Here is a 27,396-nt window from a genome sequence, read left to right on the forward strand (position 1 = left end):
TGTCTTTATTTCAAGTAAAGATAAAAACCCAACTGTGTTTTTTAAAGTCATTTAATGGAATCTAACTACATTTTACAAAAGCTGCTTAGTTCTGAAGTCAATGCTTAACTCCTCAGTCTCCCACGGTCTGGTTTGTTCGTAACCCAGACCTCCTGGCTCTGGTCCTGTGGGCCCCTCAGGCTTTACCCCTCTCTCCCACACAGCGTGTCTTTGAGGAAGGAAGGGGAAACTCGATCTCTTTTAGAAAACTTCACTTTTCTATGTTCTGCTTAGATTGTGCAATCTTGTGTAAATAAATGGCTCGTTCTGTGTCTATGTTGACAAAACTGGACTGACTCAGGCGACCTGGTTTCTGTGTGGTGATCACAGACATGTTGGGAAGCTGCATTACAAAAGGATTTCTATCATTCATTCCAAGGCTGCATACTACTGCCCTGAGTTTGTAAGCCTGAAATTTGTGGAATACTTTATACCTAACATACCTAATGATGCTTCTTGAATCACTCTTACAGCAACCAACACCCACTGACCTCCCCCAGGGTGAGCGCCCTTTGCAAACCAGATTCCTTGCCCATCCTGCAGTGCAGTGAAGCGCGACCCCAGGAGGTGCAGGTGGAACAGCGGCACCCTTCCTGCCTCCCCAGACCCTCAGGGCCATGCCCGGGTGGCAAAAGTAGGAGGCCGAAAGAAGAGGTGCAGGTAACCCATCTCTTTCTTATAATAGTGAGTACCAACATGTCCCCCTTCCTCTTGGCAGTGACACACGCTTGCTAGCTCTTCCCCTCAAGTACAGCGGATGGTGGGCCTTAGTGACCAGGCAGGTGACACCTGGGAAAGAAGTGACATCCCTGAGACTGCTGAGCTCCAGAGGAAGCAGTAAGCACAGAATGAGTCCCCGCATGGTGCTGGAGTCCTCATCACTTCCTTCTGGTTCTGTCTGTTTCATAGCCTGAGAAAAACACTTGTTAATCATGCTCTTTTGCCATTTTATTTCACAAGAACCATGGAGATCTTCAGTGGGGATCTCCCATGCTTAGCACCCCATTCCCGGATGTGGGAGCATGCCTCAGTGGACACGTCCTCAGCAGCCTTGTACACACTTTTTTATCCCCATGACAGGTGGACACCATTGTCCACATGCTGCAGACATCTGAACACAGTGGCAACAACAGAGCCACAGACCTGGCTCCTCCTTACAGAGTGTCTCCACCACCGCCCTGTGTTTTCTCTAAAATCCAGTCCACGTACTCAGCAACTTTGGTATAGACACCGGGTTGTTCCCTGCGGCCACAGCCTTCACCCCAGCTGGTAATGCCGACCAAACGCCATATTCCGCTGTGTTTACAGACCAGGGGACCGCCCGAATCTCCCTGTGTCACAGTGGAAAAATGAAAACAATACCAAGTTATGACAGCTGCGATTCAAATTCGAGAGTGCCCGTGAGATTCTGTAGTCCAACCGCATGAACACACACACACACACACACACACACACACACACACACACTTTCTTAAAGCGCTTCAGGTATCTCACGGGCCTCATTAGCTGTTGGGTGCAGTGGCAATCATTTAATTCAATTAGCCGCATGTTCTGTTTATTCCCTCTTCAATTCTGAGGTAAACCCCCAAATTCTGACATCATTAGCCCATGCCAAAGCAAGCGAATGTTGTGACATTTTAGAACAATGACTGTATGCACATTCATCCCCCTTCAGGACATACACGTGTAGACTGCAACATGGACATCATAAATCGTATAAATATGATTACGATATGTATTCACGTTGTTAATGGTTACTTATAAAGTTAGCAGATGATTTTTCTCTGAATTTTTTAAAAGCTATAACAAAATAATGCTACTGGGAAATAAAAGTGGAAGCTCCACAGCTGACCACCTCCCTACACTGACCAAGTTGACCTAATTCTCCTGGACCTGACGTGCACCACATGTGTGTATCAGAAGTTCCTTCTGGTGACCACCTCTGTGTATGGACCAGCTTGTTACAGGCCCCAGAGGGTTGTATTTGGGAAGTGGCCTACTGTGTGTTTTTCTCAGTCCAGTGCATTACCTTACAAGCATCTTTTCCCCCTTCTTTATGGCCGGCACACAGCATCTGTTTGGTTATTTCATAATCTCTGTATCTTTTCTGGCATTCTTCATTCATTACCAAAGGAATATTTGCCTTTTGTAGAGTATTTTGGATCTCACCTATGAAGTAACCAAGGTGTAACTTCAGTGGGAAGACATACAAAAATGCATGGCGACAAGTCTTAAGTTTTAAAGTTAATCAAAATGGTAAACTTTTCATAAGGGTCCTATCTGTGAATAAAAATAGCAAAGATTGGGCAGGTATGGTGGCTCACGCCTATAATCCTAGCACTCTGCAAGATCAAGTTAGGTGGATTGCCAGTGAGCCAGAGCAAGACCTTGTCTCCAAAAATAGCCCAGCCTTGTTGTGGCGGGCACCTGTAATCCCATTTACTGGGGAGGCTGAGGCAAGAGAATAGCTTGGGCCCAAGAGTTTGAGGTTGCTGTGAGCTGTGATGCCATGGCACTCTACCATGGGCAACAAAGTGAGACTGTGTCTCCAAAAAAAGCAAAGATTGAGAATGCAGAGTTAGAGAGAGAGAGACTATGTGTACTAGAGCGGCTGGTATTATCCTCTTACCTCTTCTGTGTCAGGACAACCCAGCACCCAGGGCTGATCAGAGACCTTGCTTTCATATTTTCTTGTCTCATCTCTTGTCTCAGAAATCTTTTCTTATGTTTATTACCTATAGTCCAAAGCCTGGAAGTTCTTACCTTTCATTCCTTTTGTTTTATATATTCAAGATTTTAATTTACAAAAATAACATTTCTGGAAAAAAAAAAAAAATCTCAAACCTCCGGCAACTGAAGGGTATTTTGTTTTCTGAGTAAATGCAAGGGAGCATTTTCCATGAGGAGCAATTTATTTATGGGTCATTTACATTCCATTCGTGCCTAGGTTCCCCCTGGGCATACGCTGGGAGCTTTCTTTGCTTAGTTAAACTGACTATTGATTTCCTCCTATCTCAAGTCACTAGTAAAAAATTTACAAATTTGAATTAGCTGAATAAAGGACTGAATCAGGAAAGATGGAGAGAGCCTGGCAAGCCATCTCCTCTGGTAAAGAGCAACACGAATAGGATTCTCTCTAGTGTCTATCAAGGACATCACTTTTGTTTTTTGTTTGTTTGTTTGTTTGAGACAGAGTCTCACTCTGTCCCCTGGGTAGAGTGTTATGGCATCATAGCTCACGGCAACCTCAAAATCCTGGGCTCAAAAGGTCCTCTTGCCTCAGCCTCCCAAGTAGCTAGGACTAGAGGCACCCACCACAACATACCTGGCTAGTTTTTCTATTTTTAGTAGAAATGGGGTCTTGATCTTGCTCTGGCTGGTCTTGAACCCCTGAGCTCCTCCTGCGTCGGCCTCCTAGAGTACTGGGATAACAGGTGTGAGCCACCATGCCCCACAAGGGACATACTTTTATCAAGGAAGACATTTGTAAAGGTTTGTTTACTGAAAAGTTTAAGGGGAATTGAGACACTCCAAGGCCCAAATAAGAAGGGATGATGAACACAAGGTTTTGTAGAAAGAATTCACGTGGCCTGTAACTTGGAAATGGCCACACAGAGAGATGGTACACCTGCCTCTGCTCCTTTGGTGAGCGTCATGAGAACATGGCACTGGGGACACAGATGGCACTGTAAGTTCTAAGGACTGTGGGCTTGAGAGGGCTCGTGGGCCTTCCATGGGTCCAGCCCTTTATGGGAAGCCGAGCAAATGATCTTTATAATGAAGGAAGATACTTAAGAGATTCCCTTATACATTTTTTTCGGGCCAAGCAAAAACTATATCTTCTGAAGAACCAATGAATAAACACCTGAGAACAGACAGGAACAATCATGAATTTGCATATAATTTTAGACAGAAGCTGCTTCCACTGAACCACTTCCTGTATTTTAACATGTAAGACTCGCTCTAGGAAACACATTTACAATGTCACGTGGTACCTTTTTCCTTCGAGAAGCCCCAGCCAGTCACCCAGCAGTTGGTATAAATCGTATGCATGTCACCTTGGGAAGGTAGGCATATTGGCTTTTGGAATTCTGAAAGGGAATTTTTAAATTAGATTTGGGTTATAAAGACTTTACCAATGCATCCTTTCTGCTCAACTGCTAAGGTCAATGATTTAAGAACATCTTTCTCTCTCAGAGTCACTGTAACATGACATTTTTGATCTTGAAATTTTCTTCATTAAATCAAAAAAAGTAAGAATTCAAATCTACTATGAAAACCTTCAGAAGTTCTTGTGTCTTCTTCATCTTAGGCTATCTATAATAGTGATAGCAAAGTGTCCGCACCGTTCCAGGCATTCTTTGAAGGGCTTCAGTGTATTCATTACAGTAACAAGCCTAAGAGGAAATTATTATCTTCATTCTTACAGATGAGAAAATTAGAGGTGCAAAGAGGTAAAGTAACTTGCCCGAGGTCACATCATCATTAGTGGACAGAGGTCAGCTCCTCTAGGACATGGCACCTCCACAGTCTGCACCCCCAACTGTATGCTCCTGTTTTCCCAGAGCTTTTTCTCTGTGTCAGTCTTTTTTCTACCCAAATTACATCTGGAAATTACTATCAGGTCCCCCTCACCCTTAGATGTCCCTAATATCCCCAAAGCCAACGTAGGGACAATACTATTGTTCAAAGTCCAGGGCTTCCAGGTGGCACAAACATCTCCTATGCCTGTCATTTCAGTAATGCTCACGGAGTTGTTTCATTCCCTAAAATAACTAATTAAAATTTCTTGCCCCTTAAGTAGAAGAGATTTTATGCCAAGTTATGTGATCTCCACTCCTCTTGCAACCCTCAAGGATTCTTTACCTCCACTAACCAGGAGATAGTGACAATGTCTCCAGATGTGTGCTCTAGAGACGATTCAACTGACATGACAATTCAAACCAACACAACTCAGCATGGCACATCTCCTTAAACACACTACATACCAGTGTAATTCAAAGGAGCCCGAAGTTTTAGTAAGGCAATATCATGACCACCTTCCGAGATTTTGTAGTTTGGGTGAATAATAATTTCTTTTATTAGTGTGAAAGGCGTTTCTGCTGTGATGTCTGACAGATTTAAAATGCCGCTGTAAAGGCGCCAAATATCTGGTAAGGGAAGTCTAGGAGAGAAAAAGAAATGCCTACTTCAAAATGGGAAGGAAATGTGGCATGTGACATATTTTCCCTAATTCCTCCTCCTGGCAATTTGTCATCATCAACAGAGCAGCACTGAATCTCTGAACATTTAGTTTAAAACACTGAAAGAACGTATTTATGTGATTATATCGTGTTTCCTAAGAGTAAAAGTGCAAGAGTGTCACCGGCCCATTCTGGGGGCAACTGTGGTGGGGAGATGCTGGCAATTCACCACAGGAAAACCAAGCTTGTGGCCCCTAACCTGAGCAAAGATATACTCACCCAGCTCAGAGCTGTCAAGGTGAGGCTGGTCACATATAAGCCCCTCTCATAGGACAAACTACGGGGACTTCAGTGTGGTTTAAAATTAATCTACATTGTAGGCAGCATGAAAAGTTAAATCAACTCTTTAAAAGATGATTACATACAAAGTAAATCCAAAATTATGATCTAAATCAGAGTCTTATTTTGCTTTAGAAATAAAGTGTTAAAAAAAAATCAGGTAAATTTTACCAGGCGAGTCTTGCAAGACAAACTTGCACAAAGTTCTGAGGGGATGGTAGAGGTGTCAGGCAGAGAGGGGCTTCCTCTCAACTAAATCTCAGGGTTTCTCTAGTATCTCTTCCAAACTCACAATTCTGAGCCTTGAAGAATGAAAATTCTTGGTCCCAAACTGGGTGCATTTACTAAAAATGGGACGAATTTTCCAGCTTGATACCTTTCCTTCCAGCCCAACAGCCTGTCCTTAGCAGGGCCACCTGCAACAGAGCTGTCCCTGTGTCAGTGGCAAAGCTGTCACTCAAGCCCTGGTCCAGCTACAAAACCTAAATATTTTAAGACTTAAAAACGCTACTGTGTGTACTTATTGGCCAACACAACAGAAATATTATGTCAGATTACATACACTAAAATATAAGGAGTAAAAAATGATCATATTTTCATTTTATTATTATAACTTAGCACATCTGTGAATCAAAGAGCAATAAGTACAATTTCTATGGGCCTGAACAGTAAGTCTTTGAAGGATACATTAGGGATTGATGGGTAGAGGTGAGGATCTAGGCATTGTTTTAGATTCTTTTTTGGCAGAAGTGATATCCACCCAGGGGCACTGATGGCTCAAGATGGTTCAGCATTCAGACCCTAGTTCTAAAAAATATTTTGACTACCATTACCACCTTTAAATAACTACTATTAAAAGAGAATAACTCACCATTCATTAAGTCATATGATGAGGGAGAAACTGATTACAGATTCTTCAAAAAAAATCAAAATCAGACTGTGAAAAATCAGATAAGAGACACCCACACTCACCCATCAAAGCAATGGGCTGCAGTTAGGACCCACTGGTGTCCAATGATGGACCCTCCGCACAGATGCCTCCGGGCCGCCAGCTGCACTTGCAGGCTTACTTGCCAGGGCCACTCTCCCCACACAGAGTTCGTTCCTCCAACAATGCGTGTGTTTGTTTTTGTTGTGCAGACTAAAGAGAGAGTATTGAAGCAAAGAGTTAGAACTGAAGTGAATCAGAGTGCCCTTCAGCCAAGGTAAACAAGACACATAATTCCACTGTATAAGACCAAGCAAGTTAGTCATCACAATGACACAGAAAGCCTTTTACAGCTCTGTGAAAATGTGAGGCGCACTCACCAGAGCTGTCCCCAGCTTTACACAATCTCAAAGAATAACCAGATCTCGCTTGTGTCCCATATGTAATGCTTGTTGGAGAACCATCCAGAGATAATTTTAAGGAACATTTGCACCTAGACAAAACCAACAGTATAAAGGATAAACCTTCACAGAGGAGGAAAGTATATGAAATGACCTGGCCAACCCTTTGGAAAACAAAAATTCCCCTACTTTTTTTCCCTGCAGTCTTTGGGGAGTAGAGAATAAGTGAAAAACTGACAGTGAACCGTCTTCGTGCAAGTCTCCTGGCAAACACTGGCTCCATCCACAAAGGTCACATTCAAGTCTTCCCCTCCAAAGTCAACTCCAGGGTAAATTTTGGAATGGCAGGGTTCTGTGCCAATTATAGGCATAAAAAGATATAAAATAGGAAAAGCAATAAACCACATTTGCACAAATTTTTGACCCCCCGAGGACTGTTTCATCACTATTGTTAGAAATCATGAAATCTGACACATTTTATGTGCTATTAGTATTGATTCACATTACCAGGCAAAGTTCTTTTGCAGGTTAAAAGACTATATCCAGATATGGTGTTTTCTTGAGTAGTAGAATTTGGTGTTCCACTTTGAGAAGTCTTAAGGAAACAAACATTTCTACTTTGTATAAAAAAAGCCAAAGAGATAAAAAAAAACAACATTAAAGGCATTAGGCAGATACAAAAGCTCCCCACATCAAAAAGCAACTCTGCAAACTATTCTTCTGAGAAACTATCTTTAAAGTAAATCAGACTACAGGACTGTTGGAAATTGCAGAGATTAAATGTAAATCGAGCCTTATCTCCCTTTGGAGAAAATTAATAAACACAAGATAATCTCAAGAAAGGACAATGGTTCTACCTTCTAACTGGAAAAAAATTTCACCCTCTAACTGGACAAAAGTTCCACCTTCTAACTGGAGAACAAAAGGCATCAAAGAAAAATTCTGAGGATTTATGTGGCTGATCCTATTATATAACTACTTGCCCTTGTCTTAGCTACATGCTATAGGAACAGAAATGGGTGGGTTATCTGAAGTAAAAAGGTCAGCCCAGAACTTTAATCAGGATAAACAAGGCTCTAGTTTCTGAAACAGAGAAATTAGAGCCACTAAATTTAAAGGATATCGTGCCAGTGAGTTGTTTTTACTTCTAGCTAATATAAAACATTAATATCAATAAGAAAGACATCAGATTCCCCCCTTCGCCCCCCAGGGCTACTGTTTCCTTGATTCAATGGTGTGTTTTAACACATTAACTGCCATGTAAATTGCATTTAACTTATACTAGTTTTGATTCCGGGGCCTCATGAAGCATATATAATTTGCACATCTCTTGACACATCTTGACCCAATTAAACACCATGGCCCAAAGGAAAAAAACGTTTTTTTTTCTAGTGTGGCAGTCAATATGTTAATAACTAAGAGAAGGCGGGTAGCCAAATCTGCTAATCTCTTAACTAATCTGCACCTGGCAAAAAGGTACCTATTTAAATTGCCAGCTCCAGTGTTTGGAGGGAAATGAACAAAACTTTTTAAAAACCCAAACCATAAAATAAAAGTGAGGAGAGAATAGCAGTAAACGCCTCACATGGGTACTCGCCTTTGAGACTCTACGTTCCACGCATTGGTATAGAAGGTAAAGAAGAGGCAGGAGGGATGATAGGTGCAAATGAGGCGACACGCAAAGGCATCTGGAGTGAGGACTCTGGCCACGTCAACATCTGAAAATGCCAGATTCTGGAAAAGGTCCATGTGGCAACCTGTGAACCCAGGAAGGGAAGAAGAGCCTCAGTGAAGGATGAGCTGCTAAATTTGCTTGTGCTTTGTCAAAGTAACTAAGGAAATTGTGACTATTATTCATAGCACTAAACATCCTAAGTAAGAAAATACCTGTTGAAGTATCTTCAAAAAACAATTTTTTTTTTTTGAGACAGAATTTCACCCTGTTGCCCAGGCTGGAGTGCCGTGTTGTTATCGTAGCTCGCAGCAACCTCAGTCTCTTGGGCTCCAGCAATCCTCCTGCCTCAGTCTCCTGAGTAGCTGGGACTACAGATGTGCACCACCATGCTCTGCTAGTTTTAATTTTTTTTTTTTAGTAGAGACAGGGTCTTGCTCTTGCTCAGGCTGGTCTCAAACTCCTGAGTTCAAGGGAGTCTCCCACTTCGGCCTCCCAGAGTGCTAGGATGACAGGTGTAAGCCACCACACAAGGCCTAAATATGTTCAAACTTATTGTTTGTCATTTAGAGGAAGGCAAAATTGATCTCAATAAGAGTCAAATTTCTATGTCAGAAAAATAAAATAGCCAGCCTACGTTCTTAGTGCTATTCACCATGAATGCACAATGTTGAATGAAGTTAGTCAGAGTGTGTTCATGCTTCCTATACATTACCTCAACCCCAATTCCCAGCCTTAGGAACATGAGGTTTCATGATATATTTCCTGAATATGATAAAAATGTTTTTAATAAAATGAGATTAACAAAAATACCAGATAGCTAATTAATATTAGAACAAGAGAAAAATCATTTTTATTATAGTTATATAATCTTACTTCTTATTTTTATACTTTTTTTTCTCTCATTCTGTTGCCCTGGGTAGAGTGCCGTGGCATCATAGCTCACAGCAACCTTAAACTCCTGGGCTCAAGAGTTCCTCTTGCCTAAGCCTCCAGAGTAGCTGGGACTACAGGTACCTGCTCCCACAAGACCTGGCTAGTTTTTCTATTTTTAGTAGTGATGAGGTCTTGCTCTTGCTTAGGTTGGTCTCGAACTCCTGAGTTTAAGGCATTCTCCCACCTTGGACTCCCAGAGTACTGCTGGGATTACAGGTGCCCAGCCTTTGGTTCATATTATTTTTTCAGTTTACTCAACTTAATAACACCTAAATTCTATTATTATGAAAGCATAAAGAATAATGCTAAAGGGAAAAAGAAAAATAGACATAATTTAAATGAATAAAGTTGCACCGAGAGAGTGCCTCCTATATCTCTTCTTACAGGCAGTCTAGGAAATAAGACCTCAGCTAATTAAATTAAAAAAAACCCAAAACATACCCTGTTGATGCTGAAAGACAACTTAGGAGTCCTCCCTACTGACCTACAACTGCATTGTCAAAAGGACATCATGACTTGCACCCAGTTACAGTGCCAAGGAGCTCAATGCTTCATGACAAGGGCCATTTGTTTCTGGACCACCCCAGATGGTAGGAATTCTTGTCTTATCTTCTTCACAGATCACTAGATCTACCCTATGAGACCACACAGATTAGTTTAATCCCTTCTCTAATGGTAGCCCTTCAGAAAACTGAATTAAAAAAAATTAAGGCTGGACCTGGTGGCTGTAGTCCCAGCACTGTAGGAGGCTGAGGTGGGTCGACCACTTGAGCTGAGGAGTTCAAGACCAGCCTGAGCAAGAGTGAGACTCTGTCTGTACTAAAATGTGGTGGTGGGCACCCGTAGTCCCAGCTACTCAGGAGGCTGAGGCAGAAAGATCCTTTGAGCCTGGGAGTCTGAGGTTGCTGTAAGCTATGATGCCACAGCACTCTACCCAGAGTGACAAAGTGAGACTCTGCCTCAAAAATAAAAAATAAAAAAAATTAAGGCAGTCATCTTAACTCTTTTTCAAGACACATAGCTTTAACTTCTTCTTTTGTCATGTTTTATTTTCTATTCCTTCTACATATCCAGCCCTCTTTAGAAGTGCTCCGGTTTTCCACCGACCCATAGAAAACATGGAATATGGAACTGAACACGGTGTCTCAGTCACAGCAGGCAGAAGGGCAGGTGCCTCCTGGTTCCAAACACCGTTCTCTTTTTTAAAGTCTGTTTGTTTTTGTTTTGGTTTTCAAAAGCACTACAAGATATTAGTGGGAATGGCACCCCTCTCCTCTATAAAATGACAGCATTGGCAAAATTGTCCAGACAAACAGAACTCGGGAAATTAATCAAAGGCTTATGACAACCCAACCTGGGGAGTTCAACATCAGTAAGTACAGTGAGCCCCACAGACTTTACCTTGAACTACACACGCCTCCTTCTTCTTACCTCCATGGGAACCTTGAAAAACCCATGATCACAGTGAAAACCAGCAGCCTTACAGACACTGGGGAGTCAGGATGGGGGTGGGGCTACTCTAAAGGCTCATTCCCAGAAACTGCCTGGAAGTTCCCCATGAAATCCCACTGACAAGATTTGAATTTATTTGGCCTGACTCACAGAAACCATGACTCTGCACCCTGTAATTGCAATGTTACCAGACCATCTTTCTCAGGAAGAGCTGATAACAATAAAAACTGTTTTCCAGTTTATATGCTTTGATTTTTGGAGCATAGGTTCAGCACCTCACCTGAGAATTAAAAAGTAATATGGTAACAGTTTTCCTTATCAGAACTACTAATAGTTTTGTCCAATTACTTGGGAAAATGTGATTATCTTGAAACCTTTTAAAATCTATGCAGAAAGATTGACAAAAAGAGAAGAAAATCTCTAAACATATAAGTTCATATGTGAGTTGAGAAATAGGATGCTTTCCAATTAAAAAAAAAAAGGAGGCCAGGACTGGTAGCTGGTGCCTGTAATTCTAGCAACTTAGGAGGCCAAGGCAGGAGGATCACTTGAGCCCAGGAGTCTGAAGTTATAGTGAGCTATGATTTCACAGCAGCACTCTAGCCTGAGTGATAGAAGGAAACCCTGTCTCTAAAAATAAATAAATAAGTAAAAAATTTAAAAAATAGAGCAAACATCAAAAAGAGGGAGGAAGTGGGAAGAAGGTGAAATTTATTTCACTCACAATCAAGTTCTGGCTCTGTTCGTCAGCTACGTCAGCAGTCCTCAAACTTTTTGGCACCAGGGACTGGTTTCATGGAAGATGGGGATAGGGAGGGTACGGGGACAGGAGCCAGGGCTCAGGTGGTAATGTGAACAATGGGAAATAGCTACAAACACAGATGAGCTTCGCTCACTTGCCCACCACTCACCCCCAGGTCTGAGGCCCAGTTTCTAACAAGCCACGGACCGGGGGTTGGGGACCACAAAGCTACGTAACCCTGAGCACATCACTTCTAGGAGCTCTAGGAATTTTTGGCTTGTGAGATTAGGAAAAACCTTGGTGAAACTAAGGACAAACGTGTGGTAATAAGGACAAATCTTCCCTGACTTGTGAATTTCATTCAGGCAATTAGGTCAGGAGACTGACTTAGGATAGGTCTAGAAGGCATCTGGCTATTAGATGCTCCCTGAGGAATGTGGGAAAATGTACCCAGTGAAAATTCAGGCCTTTAATAGTTCAAAACAATGTCTGAAGCATCCAAGATCTGTATCATTCTGTAAAGGCCATTTTAACCTGACTGATGTAATGTGTGAACTCACTGCAATTTACCAAGAGAGCCAGCACAGAATTTACTGCAGTACTGTATTGGTTCTTCCTGGTTCTTCCAGTCAGTCACACATTACTGACTGATGTAATGTGTGAACTCACTGCAATTTACCAAGAGAGCCAGACACCTGGGGCTGGGGTGCTCTTTCAGGCCCCAGGCCACGGCATGAGCTAGCCAGTTCCCTGGGTTAAATGTGCCAGATATTTTGAGCAACAGAACGCAACACAAGTGAATAGAGCCCTACCTCCTAGAGTCCCTATCTTCTCGAACTCTCTGGGGAAAGAAAAACGAAAGTAAAATAATCAGTACATTTGACCCAATCAGTCTGGCACACACATGAGCAGTGTGCAAGGGCACAGGGCACAAACAGGAAAGGAAATGCATAGTCGCCAGCCTCCTAATCCATGGAGAAGTCGAGCTGGGCATCCAGAATGGGGCGGGGCACAGAGGCAGCACTCAGTACTGTGCAGAACTGGCTACGAGTAATTTGGTTTCAGTACCATCTGGTCCTTAACATTGTGTGTACTAATGGGTGAGATTTCACGGCAACTGAAATGACCTCTATGTCTGAAATGATCGAGTTGTATTGGTTCTTCCTGGTAGAGTCATTTCACCATATGGAACCACCAAGCAATGACCTTGCAGTGTTCTTTACAATATCACTGTGCTGGTTTTCTACTACTGCTGTTAAGAGATTATTATCACAAACCTGTGCCTTAAAACAACACAAATTCATTGTCTTACAATTCTAGATATCAGAAGTCCAAAATGGGCTAAAATCAAGATATCAGTAGGGCTTTGTACTTTCAGGAAACTTTATAGGAGAACCTATTTCGTGCCTTTTTCAGCTTCTAGAGGCTGCCTGAATGCCTTGGTTCATGGATCCTTCACTTTCTTTTTTTTTTTTTTGGCAGCTTTTGGCCGGGGCTGGGCTCGAACCCACCACCTCTGGCACATGGGGCCAGAGCCCCACCCCTTTGAGCCACAGGCACCACCCAGATCCCTCACTTTCAAAGCCAGCACTGTGACGCCTTCCAATCTCTCTCTCTCAGGCTCTGACCCTCCTGCCTCTTTCTTTCATAAGGTCTCCTTATGAGCACATTGAGACCATCCAGATAATCTAGAACAGTGATTTTCACCTGGTGTACTGCAAAAATATTTTAAGATCATTAATTAAAGGGTGGCGCCTGTGGCTCAAGGAGTAGGGCGCTGGTCCCATATGCCAGAGGTGGCAGGTTCAAACCCAGCCCCAGCCAAAAACCAAAAAAAAAAAAAAGATCATTAATTAAAGTATTTTTGAAAGACGGTCAAAGCATAGTAAGTATATTCTTTTTTTTTACTTTTTTTTTTTTTTTTTGAGACAGTCTCACTGTGTCACCCTGGGTAGGGTAGATGCTGTGGTGTCATAGCTCACAGCACCCTCAAAATCCTAGATTCAAGTGATTCTCCTGCCTCAGCTTCCTGAGTAGCCAGGACTACAGGCACCCACCCTAATACCTGGCTAGTTTGTCTATTTTTAGTAGAGACAGGTCTCACTCTTGCTCAAGCTGCTCTCCAACTCCTCAAGGGATCCACCCTCCTCAGCCTCCCAGAGTGCTGAGATAACAGGTATGAGCCACTGCACTCCACTTTACTTTTTTTTTTTGATCAACTTTAAGTGTGCCTCGAAGTTTACCTATAGTCGGTTCGAGTGTGTCATGAGATGAAAAAGATTGTAAAACATTGATCTAAAATTAATGTCCTCATTCGAAATCCTTAACTTAATCACACCCACAAAGATCCTTGTGCAAAGTAATGTTTCCCAGCTTAGCACGTGGACATCTTTGCAGGCTCTCACTCTGCCTCCTGTAATCACACAGTGAGAGAACAGTCACACGATTACCAATCTCTGAAAGTGCGCAGGGCTTCAGTGAGAATCCAGATACCAGGTTGTCCAGCACCTTTATACTGGTTGGTGTCCCACTTGGACTGCGCTTTAACAGGCAGTTGTTTCTGAATGTAAAGAACAGAGGTTAGTTTTGCTTGCTAAATTTTGAGGAGAAAATAGAGAAAAAAAAAGAAAGAAAGAGAAAAGAAGCAACAGTGCCAAGTAATATTTGGCATTAAAATAGAAAATAAGCAAGACAATAAGAACGATGACCTTGCAGATGAGTGAGTTAGGGAACTGCATTATTAATCGGACAGAGGGAAAGTCAGGGCGAGAATGTGGTGGGAAATACTATTCGATGACACTAAACCATCCCAGGACACTAAACCTTCATCCCACAAACAGCCTTCCTGTGGACCAAATGGAACGTATTCTCTTGGAGAAAAAATGACACTAAAATTGAGTAGGTAAATAATGAAAGTGACTAGGCCTGAAAGCCCTGTTTGGTTTCCAGTTGGGGGGAAAAAGAAAGATTATGAATAATACAATTAAATCCTAGAAGCACCAAAACAAAGATCGAACGCTACGAATTTTACTCACCGGTACTCTGCATTGTCAAATGTTTGCGTGGCGTATGTGAAAAATTGGCAATGGATATTATTGGTGCACCACTTTTGGCATTCTTCAACACTGTTCACCTTCGACACGTTAAAATTGACTCCTCTCATATCCATTCCTTCATAAATTTCTCGGTGGCAAGCTGTGTGCAGACAACACACGGAGCAAATTCAGTTAATTGCTTTCTAGGGATAAGATCATCAAATACCACTGGTGCTGGGTGGCTGTAAAGGATAATATCTAATGTTTGCTCACTGCTCTATTAATTAGAGGCTCAAAAATGTCTATGTCCCTAAATTATCAAACTTGGCTTGACATAAATGCAATCTGATTTTTTCCCCTAAAGCATCATTAGAGTTGAAAAAGGGTTACTTTTCCTCCAGGGTCACAAGGTGCGTGCAGTAATGCAGGTTAATCTCACCCTGAAATTATCAATGGGCAGGAGGAAATCCACAAGGCGTGATGGACCCATTGTCAGTCTTGCTTCAAATGTTGGGCCTTTTTCATTACAACTTATCTTATATGCAAAGACGTAGACAGTTTAACAGTGAACCAAATTAAACTTTGTTTTAATACTCAAATTTGTTAGTTAGACTCTTGATTAAGGAAACACTGTAATCAGCAGTGTGAACTATAATCTAGTATATATAATTTTCCACTCCTAAGTATGGCTGATGTCATAAAACTGAATTTAAGAGTTGGTAGGACATAAAATATACAAACTAGCAGGAGAACAATATATCGAAGTGGGCAAGAGGGTGGATTATTCATAGTGGTTAATAATACAGGAATTTGCAGATGCAGAAATCTCTAATGTTGCAATACATGAGGGAAAAATAGGCTAAGAGTTGAAATGGGACACTTAAACAAAAAATTGTCTGTATGGTTCTCTAAAAGTTACAAACCTATATGTTTTTGACTGAGTTTAGAGACTTTATGCACTTAAAGGAAATTTTTCACTTTAAGATGTTTGGGGACAGAGCAGAATATTAAAATGAAGCCTAGTGGGTAAGACTAAGTTTTGTATTAAAACTTAGACTAAATTAACAATAACTAAAGAGTATTGAGAAAGGCACGGAACTACCTTCTGTTTAAATTTTACTAATTGCAAATAGCACTTAAAGGACAAGTTTGTAGCAAACTGTATTACTATATGAAATTGATCTTAATAAAAAAGAAAATGTAGTCCACCTCGGGTAAATGACACAGACCCATATGTATCACAAAAAGCACTGCCACCTTGGATAACTGGTTAAAATACAAATAACAGACTCAGTGTGTATGTGTGTTGAAGAGGTGGTATTCATGGGGGAGGGAAGGATGAAATATTTTAAAACACCTGAAATTTCAACCTACAAATTAAGCGTACAATGCAAAGATAAAGCAGTGAGGATGCATCGTCACAGCGCGGTTATTTGAGGATCCTGCCCAGGCTTCCCTTGAGAACATCTTTTTGGTACTCTCCAGTTTCCAATCAGGCCTGGTCATGTCAGAGAAATAGTTCGCTTGTCTTGAATTCAGCAGAATGTGTTAGAAGCTGCTTTTCATAACACTGGTAGCAATAGGTGTCAGAATTAAAGTTCTCCAACATCCTAGCCTTCATATTTGTTTTAGCAAGTAGTAAATTTACAGAACTCAGTTCTTTGTTTGTGCTTAATGGTACACAACAGAGTTCCTTGACTTCAGCATCATGGACATTTGGGGCCAGAAAATTCTTTATTGTGGGCATAGTCCAGTGCCTCATGGTGGTTTAATAGCACCTCTGGCCTCTACTCACTGAAGGCTAGTAGTGTTCTGCCAGTGTAACAACCAAATATGTCTCCAGACACTGCCAAATGTCCTCTAGGGGAAAGAACAAAATCACTCCTGGGAGATAGTGATTCTGAGAATCACTGAGAACCACTGTGTACAAATTATCCCCAGGGGAACCTGGGAGAGAGATGTTTTCTGCATTTTCTATAAGATTCTTATGTGGAATCAAGGAGAGACTGCTGTTTGGAGGTGTACTTGCTATCTGCAAGTCTTACACTTTGTGCTAACCTCATAAGAGGCTCATTAAGTTCGTGTTGACTGACAAAAATTGTCCAAATATTCAAATATGGTTCCCTCTTTTATGTTCAGCATACTTCTCTATTATCTTTTTTCTAAGTGCCTCCTTCCCAAAGTCCCCAGCAGTATAGACATTGAACAAAAGTTGTTCTAAGGCAGATCCATCATTAACTCAAACTTATTAAGAAATCTACTTCTTACCAGTTATTTGATGACCACATTGCTTTAAGGAATGTCCAGAAATTGCACTTTTCAGACGCACTCTTGGCAGGACTCCTGTAATGCCATCTTTCAAGAAGCAACCAAACCTGTTTTTAAAAGTAGCTTCACTTAGGAAGGAGAATAGTCAACACACATTGAGGAAATGTCTAGCATTTTCTATACACTAATAAACAAAGCCCAGGATAATGAGGAAAATGACACAGCTTCTCTGATACTTGCCGAAAAGAACATTCTTAGAGGTAATATTATAATACCTAAGGCCTCCATAATAACTAATATCAACATCGTTTATCTTTACACTCGACTTTTTTAAGTATAGGAAGTCAATCATATTAAAGAGTTAATGATTTTTCTTGTGTTCCTAAACTTTGGGGTAAGCTATGTTCCCAACTGGGGACTGTTTTTGCAAATATTTTCATTTACTTAAAAAATTAAATCAGGCATAAACATTGGATGTGTACATTACAATTTTTGTGGTTTTGGATGAAACACATAGAGTTTCATCCAAAAAAAGCTCAATTAATCAAAACCCAGCTCACCAACCAGGGCATCTCTCTTCTCCCTGCTAATGCTCTCTTCCTTTCCCCCCTGCATATACAGGGGTAAGGGAAATGCCATCTTACCCCACCCCACCCCTAAAATGGGTCTTCTATCCTTTGTTAACTTGGCTAACTTCTTCTGTCTGTGGATTCCCATCTTCAGCATTCTAGCTAAGCCACTACATCCTGCATTCACCCTAATGAAACTCTCCTCCCTGAGCCCTCCCTTTATAAAACTCAAGCAGGCCCTACTTCAAGATTCATCCATTTTCCTTCTCAATCCTTCCAAGCCTTTTCCCTCTATGTTGATAGCTGTCAGGGATTTGCCGTTGGCATACTCACTCAAACCAAAAGACCCAACCACCTTCCCATTCATGCTTTTCCAAACAAGTTTCCAACAACTAGATGAAACAGTTAAAGAATGGCCTTCTTGCCTCCACACCTTGGTGGCAACTTCACTTTTAGTCCAGGAAAGCTACAAATTCACTTTCACCCAGCCCTCCACATCTACACCTCCCATTCCCTTCAGGTCTTGCCAACACACCAGGCAATACCAATCATTTCATCCACCGGCCTACAAGCCTTTCATACCACCCTTTTAGAAAGCCCAAATATCTTCCTACATCAGTGCACCTCTTAAAACCCAGCCACACGTCTGCCACTGCCTGACACATCACCAACCACACCATTACACAAGTCACAAGTGTGCAGACATTCTCATCTCTGACATGCCTTCCCTAACCTCCAAGACAACCACTTGGTGCACAGACGGCAGCCCCTCCAGCATTAAAAACGCCACTAAAGCAGAATATGTGATAGCCTCCCTCACATCCATTATTGAATCCAGCCCCTTACTCCTGGGGACCACATCACAACAGGCTGAACTCATTGCCCTTATCTGTGCCTTAACATTGGCACGGGGACAAAACATCAACATAGACACAGATTCCAAATATGCTTTCCATATCCTTCATTCTCATATGGAATGAATGGAAAGAATGTAGATTCCTTCCCACTCAGGGATCCCCTATTATCAACAAAACTCTTAGCCATTACTTCCCCTACCAACATAGCAGCCTTATACCCCATGGGACATCAAAAGCTCACCTTTGACATTTCCAAGGGGAAGCACGAGGCTGATGCTCTCTTCCTTTTCTCAAGCTATCTTGCCCCTTCTACCCACCCTGACACCACAATACTCCCCCCAAGAGAACACCCACTTCAAAGAAAAAGGAGCCACCCTCCACAAAGGCTGGTACACTCTAAATACTATCATGCTTCCTCAATAATCCGCCATTTTCATCCAAGCCCTTGTCAATGAAATAATCCCTCATGTTGGTCTCCCTGTCACTCTGCAGTCAGGTAACACAGGGAGTCTCATCGGGGCTTGGCATATGATGGACATTCCATTCATCCTACTGACCCCAAGCCTTGGGGAAGGCGGAAAAAATGAACGGACTCATTAAAACACACCTCACTCGCCTTCTGATGGAAACACAGCACACCTGGATAGACCTCCTCCCTGTGCCTTAATGCGGCATTAGCCCAAGAAAAGCCCCCTCCCTCACCACCTTTGAACTGATGTAAGGCCATCCATCCTGGGAGACTTTCCTGCAGCCCTGCCCCTCTGGGGAATGACATCCCTGACCTCGCTCTGTCTCCTTGCCTAAACCAGCTTCCCCCTTTAAGAAGGTACTCCTCCAGCCAGGCGATCGGGTGTACCTCAAAACCCTCCAATGTAAACCCCTATCTTCAAGACAGGACGGCCCCTTCTTTGTTCCACTCACTACTCCCACAGCAGCAGGTTCCAGAGAATCAATCCAGGGGATACGTTTTTCCAGACGTAAAAGGCACCAGAAGAGGTGACCAACCAAGAGTTGAAACCTACCCTTCTCGCCTTAATTCACATTCACTTACTCTGGGTCTTACAAAAGGAAGACGTTAACTCGGACAAGCCTCAAGCTGTGAGCCTAAACCAAACTCACAGCCGTGAGTCTGAGTCGTAAACCAACTCCATAGGAGTCGCATTCTCTCTCCAGCACGGCCTTAAGATCTGATCTTACCTATAATGACCTACTCCAACAGTGGAAGAGCTTCTCACATTTCTTTGAGGCCTTTACCTCCAGGCCTAAGAGACTTTGGTTCCATAGGTTTGGGGTGTGGCCCAAGAGTCTGCATTTTTTAAGAACCACTCCAGGGGATTCTGATGCAGGGGGTCCTTGAACCCCCTTCGAGGGACAACCCTGAGATAGGCGATGCCCTTTTTGCACCCAATTGATCTCACCTTGAAAAATGACTGACTTTTTCAATAATGAAATGCCAACTTTTACCTTTTCCCTGGGTCGTTAGTTGAACTTGCTGGTAGAAAACTGAAAAGCAAACACTTGGGGTGGAACGTGCACACCATCCGACAGTGTAGGGCGTCTGGGCTGTATGTGGCAGTCAAATCCCCGCCTCGGAAGAAGGTGTTTTGATACAGTTGAGTCAGACATCCTACGACATAATCATAAAAAATTAATTTGGAATAAATGTATGTAATTTTAATAGAAATATATCTGTGCTCTTAACCATTTTATCTCTTCCACTGATTCCCAAAGATCTTTATAATATGACTTTAATTACAGAAGCAGAATGAAATATATTAAGGGTACGATTTGCACAATGATATTTGAAATCATTTCTGGATACTTTCGTCTAAAAATTTCGACTGATTGTTATTGAATCACACAATAATTTGCACATTTATCATCCATAATAAAATACAGGCATAGCTTAGTTTCTCCCTGTTGTCTAACATGTTATGAAAATGTTATTACTGGGCGATGCCTGTGGCTCAGTCAGTAAGGTGCCGGCCCAATATACTGAGGGTGGCGGGTTCAAACCCGGCCCCGGCTGAACTGCAACCAAAAAAAAAAAAAAAAAGAAAATGTTATTACTTGAAAATAACAATATCTGATCTATTTTTCAAAACACTATCATAACAAACATTTCCACTGTGGTATTCCTAAGGGAAACTAGACACAGGCTTTATTATCTGCAGCTGATGTTTTTTCTTTTAAGAAAAAAGTCTCAGGGCACAAATACTTGCTCAAAATCCATGTAACTAATTAATGTCCTGGGATTTAATTCCAGCCCATCTGACTCCCAACTTTGTCTCTTTTTCTAGCCAGCAATGTTAAATATTGCTCTACATCTTAGTTTAACTCAAGCAAACTGGTGGTTACTAAATGTTTATTTTTCACATGCTCAGCTTTTACATAGTTGAAACAAATGCATGCGTATGCTAAATGGAAAATAACTTTTGAACTATTTGCTGTTTGGAATTAATCACAGCTCTAATTACCCTGCACTCCTGTAGGAGACACCTGTGAGAAATACCTTGGCGATATGGGATTGGGGAAGGGACTTAACATCATTGGTCTCTCGTTAAAGAGCACGAGAGCATGAAGAGCATGAGATGAGAACACCAACATTATTGCACGGCAGTCTCCACACCTGTGGGGTATTACTTCTATAAATAACCTCAGGAGAAGCTGCTGGAGAATATGTACAAGCTAAGACCGACAGATTGCTGCTAAGATGCTCGCTTCTACTAATATTGACCGTGACTTCTAAGGCGCTTTGGCACCCGAGACCTGAATGAGATCTAGCCTGAGAAAGCTGGCGCAGCAGTCCATGTCCAGTTTCATGGGCTGGGGCTGGAGACCTAGTGTCCAGCTCCGACGAGGTCCCGAGGCAGGGTTGGAGACCCGGCATCCCTGGGCTCCAACACGCGACCACGAAGGAACCCAACACACTCCACATGTAATTAGAGAATTAAATGTCTTTACTGGCTTTAAAATATGAATTTGAATCTTGAAAGACCCACTTCAAAGTGTGCTTACTTAGCACATTCATTTCAGTGAGTCTCCTGTCCATTACCCATGTTATAGTCCATTGGTAACCTTGTCTATGTCTTAGGGCAGAAGTGACTCTTCAATTTAAATAGTGTTTATTTATTTATTTATTTATTTCTCACTATAGCATCACAGCTCACAGCAGCCTCAAACTCTTAGCCTTAAGCAATTCTCTTGCCTCAGCCTCCCAAGTAGCTGGGACTACAGGTGCCCGCCACAATACCCGTTGCAGTTGTCATTGTTGTTTGGCAGGCCCAGGTGGGGTCTGAACCCACCAGCCCTGGTGTATGTGGCCAGCACCCTACAGGCACCAAGCCTAAATAGTGTTCATTTTTAGCCAGCTCAGTGGCTCAGGCCTGTAATCCTAGCACTTTGGAAGGCTGAGCCAGGTGGATTTCTTGAGTTCAGGAGTCCAAGACCAGCCTAAACAAGAGCAAGACCTTATCTCTACTAAAAATAGAAACAAAAACCCAGTGGGCATGGTGATGGACACCTGTAGTCCCAGCTACTCAGGAGGCTAAGGCAAGAAGATCACTTGATCCCAGGAGTTTGAAGTTGCTGTAAACTATGACACCATGGTACTCAACCCAGGGTGACAGAGTGAGACTCTCTTTAAAAAAAAAAAAAAAATAGTGTCTATTTTTGTCTTGCCTTCCAGGAAATGGAAAAAGTCAGACAATACGCATTTCATTGAGCACTGAAGATTAACATTTTTCTGCACTTTCCTGCCTCTCTGGGGATTCTGGCTCTGGTCCCAGTTGTGATGATTTAATGATGATGATGATTCTGGCTCTGGTCCCCAGCAAGGTTGCTTCTCTCAGAGGTGTGGCCAGGGTGACTACTCTTGGGTAAGGTTTATATATTTGGAAAGAGCACAGCTCTCTCCAGGTGGAAGCTTCTGGGGAGTACAAGTGTACTGCCTAGATTTCATATACACGTAAAACACCAAGTGTTGGTCCAATAACAATGCCACCTAAAAAAGGTCTACTTTTTAGACAGTATTTTGGGCTGACTCATACTTATCAAGTTATGCTGTCTATGCCTCCATCCCAGTGTACAAGGGTACAAACAATGGCTTGTGCCAGCCTGGGAGTACCCCTCCTGCAGTTGAGCATTTGTGAGCTACCACATGACTCTGCCAATGGAAGAGGGTGACTAGGAATATGCCAACTTCAGAGCTGATGGAAAGGAACTTCTAGCAGTTGTTCTTGCTTATTCTGACAAGTTGGTAATGATGGTGACAATGAGGAGATAGCCTTGTTTGTATTTTATTTATTAATTTTATTTATTTTAGAGACAGAGTCTTATTTTATCACCCTGGGTAGAGTGCTGTGGCATCACAGCTCACAGCAACCTCCAGCTCCTGGGCTTAAGCGATTCTCTTGCCTCAGCCTCCCAAGTAGCTGGGACTACAGGCGCCCGCCACAACGCCCGGCTATTTGTTTGTTGCAGTTTGTCTGGGGCCGGATTCGAACCCGCCACTCTTGGTATATGGGGCCAGCACCCTACCCACTGAGCAACAGGCGCCGCCCCCTATCTTGTATTTTAAAGTGTATGTAAGGCCCTGTTACTCAGTTATCTAGTAACAATCATAACTTTCTCATGGGCTCCCATGTCCCATGTCATAGACAGTAGGTAGGTTATTCTGTCTTGTTAGAAAATTAGATCATCAATAAGGAGAAGAAAAACATTTTCAGTTTTAAAAATCAGGTGACAGACGTGAAAATATAATTTTCAAAAGAAACGCAAGTGACTAGTTAAGCATATGAAAAATTGTAAGAATCACAAACACAAATCTTGTCAAAATAGCACCTGCCTGGCATGGTGGCTCAGGCGTGTAATCCCTGCATTCTGAGAGTCTGAGCTGACAGGATCTCATGAGTCCAAGAGTTCAAGACTAGCCTGTGCAAGAGCAAGGCCCCATCTCTACTAAAAATAGAAAACCTAGCTGGGTCTGGTGGTGGGCACTTGTAGTCCCAGCTACCTGGGAGACTAAGGCAGGCAGATTGCTCAAGCGTAAAAGTTTGCAGTTGCTGTGAGCTATGATGATGCCACAGCACTCTAGCCAGGGCAGCAGAATGAAATACTGTCTCAAAAAAACAACCCTCCAAAAAACAAAACAGCAAGACATCATTTTAGCCACAGGATTAGCAAAACTTAAAAATTACAAGAGCAGGGTGGTGCTTGTGGCTCAAAGGGGTAGGGCACCGGCCCCATATGTCATAGGTGATGGGTTCGAACCCAGCCCCGGCCAAAAACTGGGGGGGGGGGGGAATTACAAGAGCAGTGTTTGTGTACTGATTTAGAAAGCAAGTGATAGGAAACCTAGTTCAAGGGAGGAGGAGTGGTAGGGTAAATTCACAGATAACTTTTGCAATGCACATATTCTGGGTGAACACACTAACAACTTTGACTTAAAATGTACAAAACCAAATTACATAACCAAAATGTGTGTACCCCTGTAATATTCTTAAATTTAAAAAAAAAAGAAAGAAAACCTAGTTCAAAATGACTTGAGGGCAAATGAAATTTACTGGTTCAGAACCTGAGAAGTCCGTGGTGAACCTTACTTCAGGAATACTTGGACATTGTATTCAATTGTTGGCATCAGTAGGCAATTGGTCTCCATCCATTTGCTCTGAGCCATGGTGTTGCCATTGGTCTCAAGTTCCACATAGTGACAAGGTAGTACCTACAGCTCTGGTCTCTGTAATTGCTTTTTATTTCAAATCATGGAGTGGGGGACTGTCCTATTTCTAGAGGTTTAAGCAAAAGCCTTGTTGCAAGATTTTGCCTCTGATGGGGCCACTGCAGTAGCTGAATGTATGTGCTTCCTGGGTCAGGCCTGGCTGGGTCATTTGCCCCAGTCCTGGTGTCCGCAGTAGAAGCAGAGTTCCCAGAACCACATTGACCAAAGCTGGGAAGCAGCAGCTCCCCAGAAATGAGTTAGGATACTGTTTACACCAGGCCGCAGAATTACAGGTGCCTATTCTAGTTGGCCTAAGTGGAGGGAATGAGCACTTTCATAAGCTGATGGAAAAACTCAACCAGGGAGCAAGCTTTATGAAAGATAATTTCATGATGCATGTTATAGAACCTTCAAAATTTTTCACACCTGTGTATCTAGGATTTTTATTTCTGAAAATGTTTTCTACAGAAATAACTGGGTATGTGTGTAAGAACATGCATACAAAGATACCACAAAAAGGAAAGAATCCCAAGCTCCAAAAAACATGGTATGTGTGTAGGGTTTTCCCTTAAAAGATAGCTGTAAATGGGAAATACCCAAGAAAGAGTATCTGTAATTTATAGCATCTTTGAAAATGTGTAAATGGTTTATGTAGAAAAATGTCTGAAAGATTAAACAAAAGAGTTTTAACAATGGCTATTTCTGCATGAGGGGGCTATAAGCCGTATGTAGTTTCTAATTTACTGTTTATTTACACCTCTCGTTTTTCTAGCACAATCATGATTTTCTTTTTTTGCCAAAAAAAATAAAGCTGGTTCATAATATTTCTGCTTAAACTCCTTCCTACGAGTCAGTGGATTTGCACACACTAATGATTGTGTGACCCTGAAGAGCAATTAGGATTGAGGCAATTAGGGTCAGATGAAGGGGACCTGTGATTTGGGGGGAAGAGGGGCAGAAGCTTTTTCTTGAAAATATTACTATGTAAACCTCACCCACAGGTGTTTATCTTTCCCATACATCTGAGAAGTAGGGAAATGCTCACTATGGTATGCCCGTATTTTTTTTTTTTTTTTTTGGTTGCAGTTTTGGCCGGGGCCGGGTTTGAACCCGCCACCCTCGGTATATGGGGCCGGCGCCCCACCGACTGAGCCACAGGCACCGCCCCCGTATTTTTTTTTTTTAACTGATTTTTTTTTTTGTAGAGACAGATTTTCACTCTATCGCCCTCGGTAGAGTGCCGTGGCGTCACACAGCTCACAGCAACCTCCAACTCCTGGGCCTAGGCGATTCTCCTGCCTCAGCCTCCCGAGTAGCTGGGACTACAGACGCCCGCCACAATGCCCGGCTATTTTTTTGTTGTTGTTGCAGTTTGGCCAGGGCCGGGTTTGAACCCGCCACCCTCGGTATATGGGGCTGGCACCCTGCTCACTGAGCCACAGGCACCGCCTTTTTTTTTTTTTTTTTTGAGACAAAGTCTCACTCTGTCATCCTGGGTTGAGTGCTATTGCGTCACAGCTCACAGCAACCTCAAACTCCTGGGCTCAAGAGATGCTCTTACCTCAGCCTCTCACGTAGCTGGGACTACAGGTTGCCTGCCCCCATGCCCGGCTAGTTTTTTTTATTTTTAGTAAGGGGTCTCACATTTGCTCAGGCTGATTTTGAACTTCCTGGCTCAAGACATCCACCTGCCTTGGGCACCCCCTCTCCCACCCAGAGCACTGGGATTACAGGTGTGAGCCACCATGCCCAGCTGTGGTGTGTGCATCTTAAATCACCAAGAATCGGAATTATGACACTAAGAAACTCCGCATTACAATGATTAATGAAAAACAGCGTCCTGCATCATCCTTATTCTGCTTATTCTGTGAAAAGTAATGGAATGGATTATAGAAAGAAATAAAAAGTAATGGAATAGATTATAGAAAGAAATAAGGTCAAAACCTGATGTTATAAACTATTCATCTAGAACTATTACAGGTGGTTTACTAAGTTAAATTTAAGCGAGCTACTTTCCTTTGGGAAACGGTTCCCAAGTGGCCTAGAGTATACGTATCATGTTCCCGTCAGGTATTTGGATTGGACCCAGGCACTATAAAATGTCTAGCATTCCTTTGAATTTTCATGGAAAGTTTATCTTTTTAAATGTTGATAATAAAAATGGAGGCTAATTTTTTTGGTATGAAATCTGCTTTGTTGAGCATCATCACCACATAGAAGTTTTTGTTAACACCTCCCTAAGACACTCTCAATTCTAAGCACCTCCCCTGTCTGCAATGTGTGTCTAGGGCAATATTCTGGAAAGAGAAACTTGCCTCCCAGCATTGAAGGGATACTCGACATCAGTTATTAGGGGCCGTCTGCTTCCCTGAAGCTGTGTGTTCGATGGCATTCTCAGCCGTGGTTTATCTTGCTTACCTCCTCCGCTCTCACACACCCTTATTTTTATGTTTTATAGACAAGTCACTTACCACAGGAAACTGCAGTAAACAAAGCCGCAACATAAGCTGTTTGCCCCAATGAGATCATCCTAAAAAAGAAAACAACACATCAATTCAACATATATTTAATATGAACCTTAATTAGAGATGATAGAAGTATTATCTTGCAAATGTATGAATTGCAAATCATAACAAGCAATTAATAAGTAGAGAGAACAGAGTTTCTGTATATTTTGTGTCTAGGGATTTGGACAATGTATAATGCTTTCCAAGACACAAACGGAGACCTCGAGACTACTCGCGTGTTTATTATTGATTTGCCACCTCTGTTGCTAGTCATTTTGGAAAAGGAATTGGTAGAGAGGAATTCAAGAGTTAAACCACCTCTTGAGTTGAGCCAACAGCAAATTATCATAAATCATGGCAATATACTAGTCCCCAATTCCTAAGTAACAACAAACTCAGAAAATACCAAATCCGATTTTTGAATTTCAAATACCAAATCTGATTTTTGAATTTCAGGTATTAGCTTTGATTTTTAAATATCTTATGTTTAAATATTTCCTCATATAATAACTATTAGTTCCTTCTAAACTCTCTAAGTACTCAGGAAATTGGGATGTAAATTGAGTGTTTCTCCAGAAAGTAAAAATTATAGTTAAAAAGCCCCCACTTTATTCAGAAGCAACCAAAAAGAGAAATTTGCTACCTGGAAGTGAAATTGCTTTTGTGTTTCCGGAGATGAGGGATTCTCTTGTCTCTTAAAAATGAACGGTCTGCAAGCTGCACTGAGGTGGCATTTCAGGCAATATTTA

The 27,396-nt window shown here is 42.1% G+C and overlaps 1 protein-coding gene across 3 annotated transcripts; it reads right to left on the reverse strand.

The window, feature by feature from the left end:
* Window positions 1-962: 962 nt before the first annotated feature.
* On the reverse strand, window positions 963-27,396 carry KLKB1 (kallikrein B1). 3 transcript variants are annotated; one of them, XM_053584158.1, is made up of 17 exons: window positions 27,291-27,396; window positions 26,612-26,670; window positions 20,372-20,452; window positions 19,886-20,048; window positions 16,996-17,102; window positions 14,728-14,887; window positions 14,143-14,252; window positions 10,900-10,941; window positions 8,488-8,647; window positions 7,398-7,504; window positions 7,080-7,242; window positions 6,870-6,982; window positions 6,534-6,702; window positions 5,028-5,203; window positions 4,035-4,130; window positions 2,069-2,208; window positions 963-1,370 (listed from the first exon to the last, which is right to left on the reverse strand). In XM_053584158.1, exons 2-17 carry the CDS (start codon window positions 26,667-26,669, stop codon window positions 1,194-1,196), a joined length of 2,022 nt encoding a protein of 673 aa, XP_053440133.1. In that variant the 5' UTR covers window position 26,670; window positions 27,291-27,396; the 3' UTR covers window positions 963-1,193. The 3 variants fall into 3 exon arrangements, with proteins under 3 accessions (XP_053440133.1, XP_053440151.1, XP_053440140.1); XM_053584176.1 differs by lacking the exon at window positions 20,372-20,452; XM_053584165.1 differs by lacking the exon at window positions 10,900-10,941.

Source organism: Nycticebus coucang, chromosome 1, assembly GCF_027406575.1.
Source record: "Nycticebus coucang isolate mNycCou1 chromosome 1, mNycCou1.pri, whole genome shotgun sequence".
NCBI classification, from domain to species: Eukaryota; Metazoa; Chordata; class Mammalia; order Primates; family Lorisidae; genus Nycticebus; species Nycticebus coucang.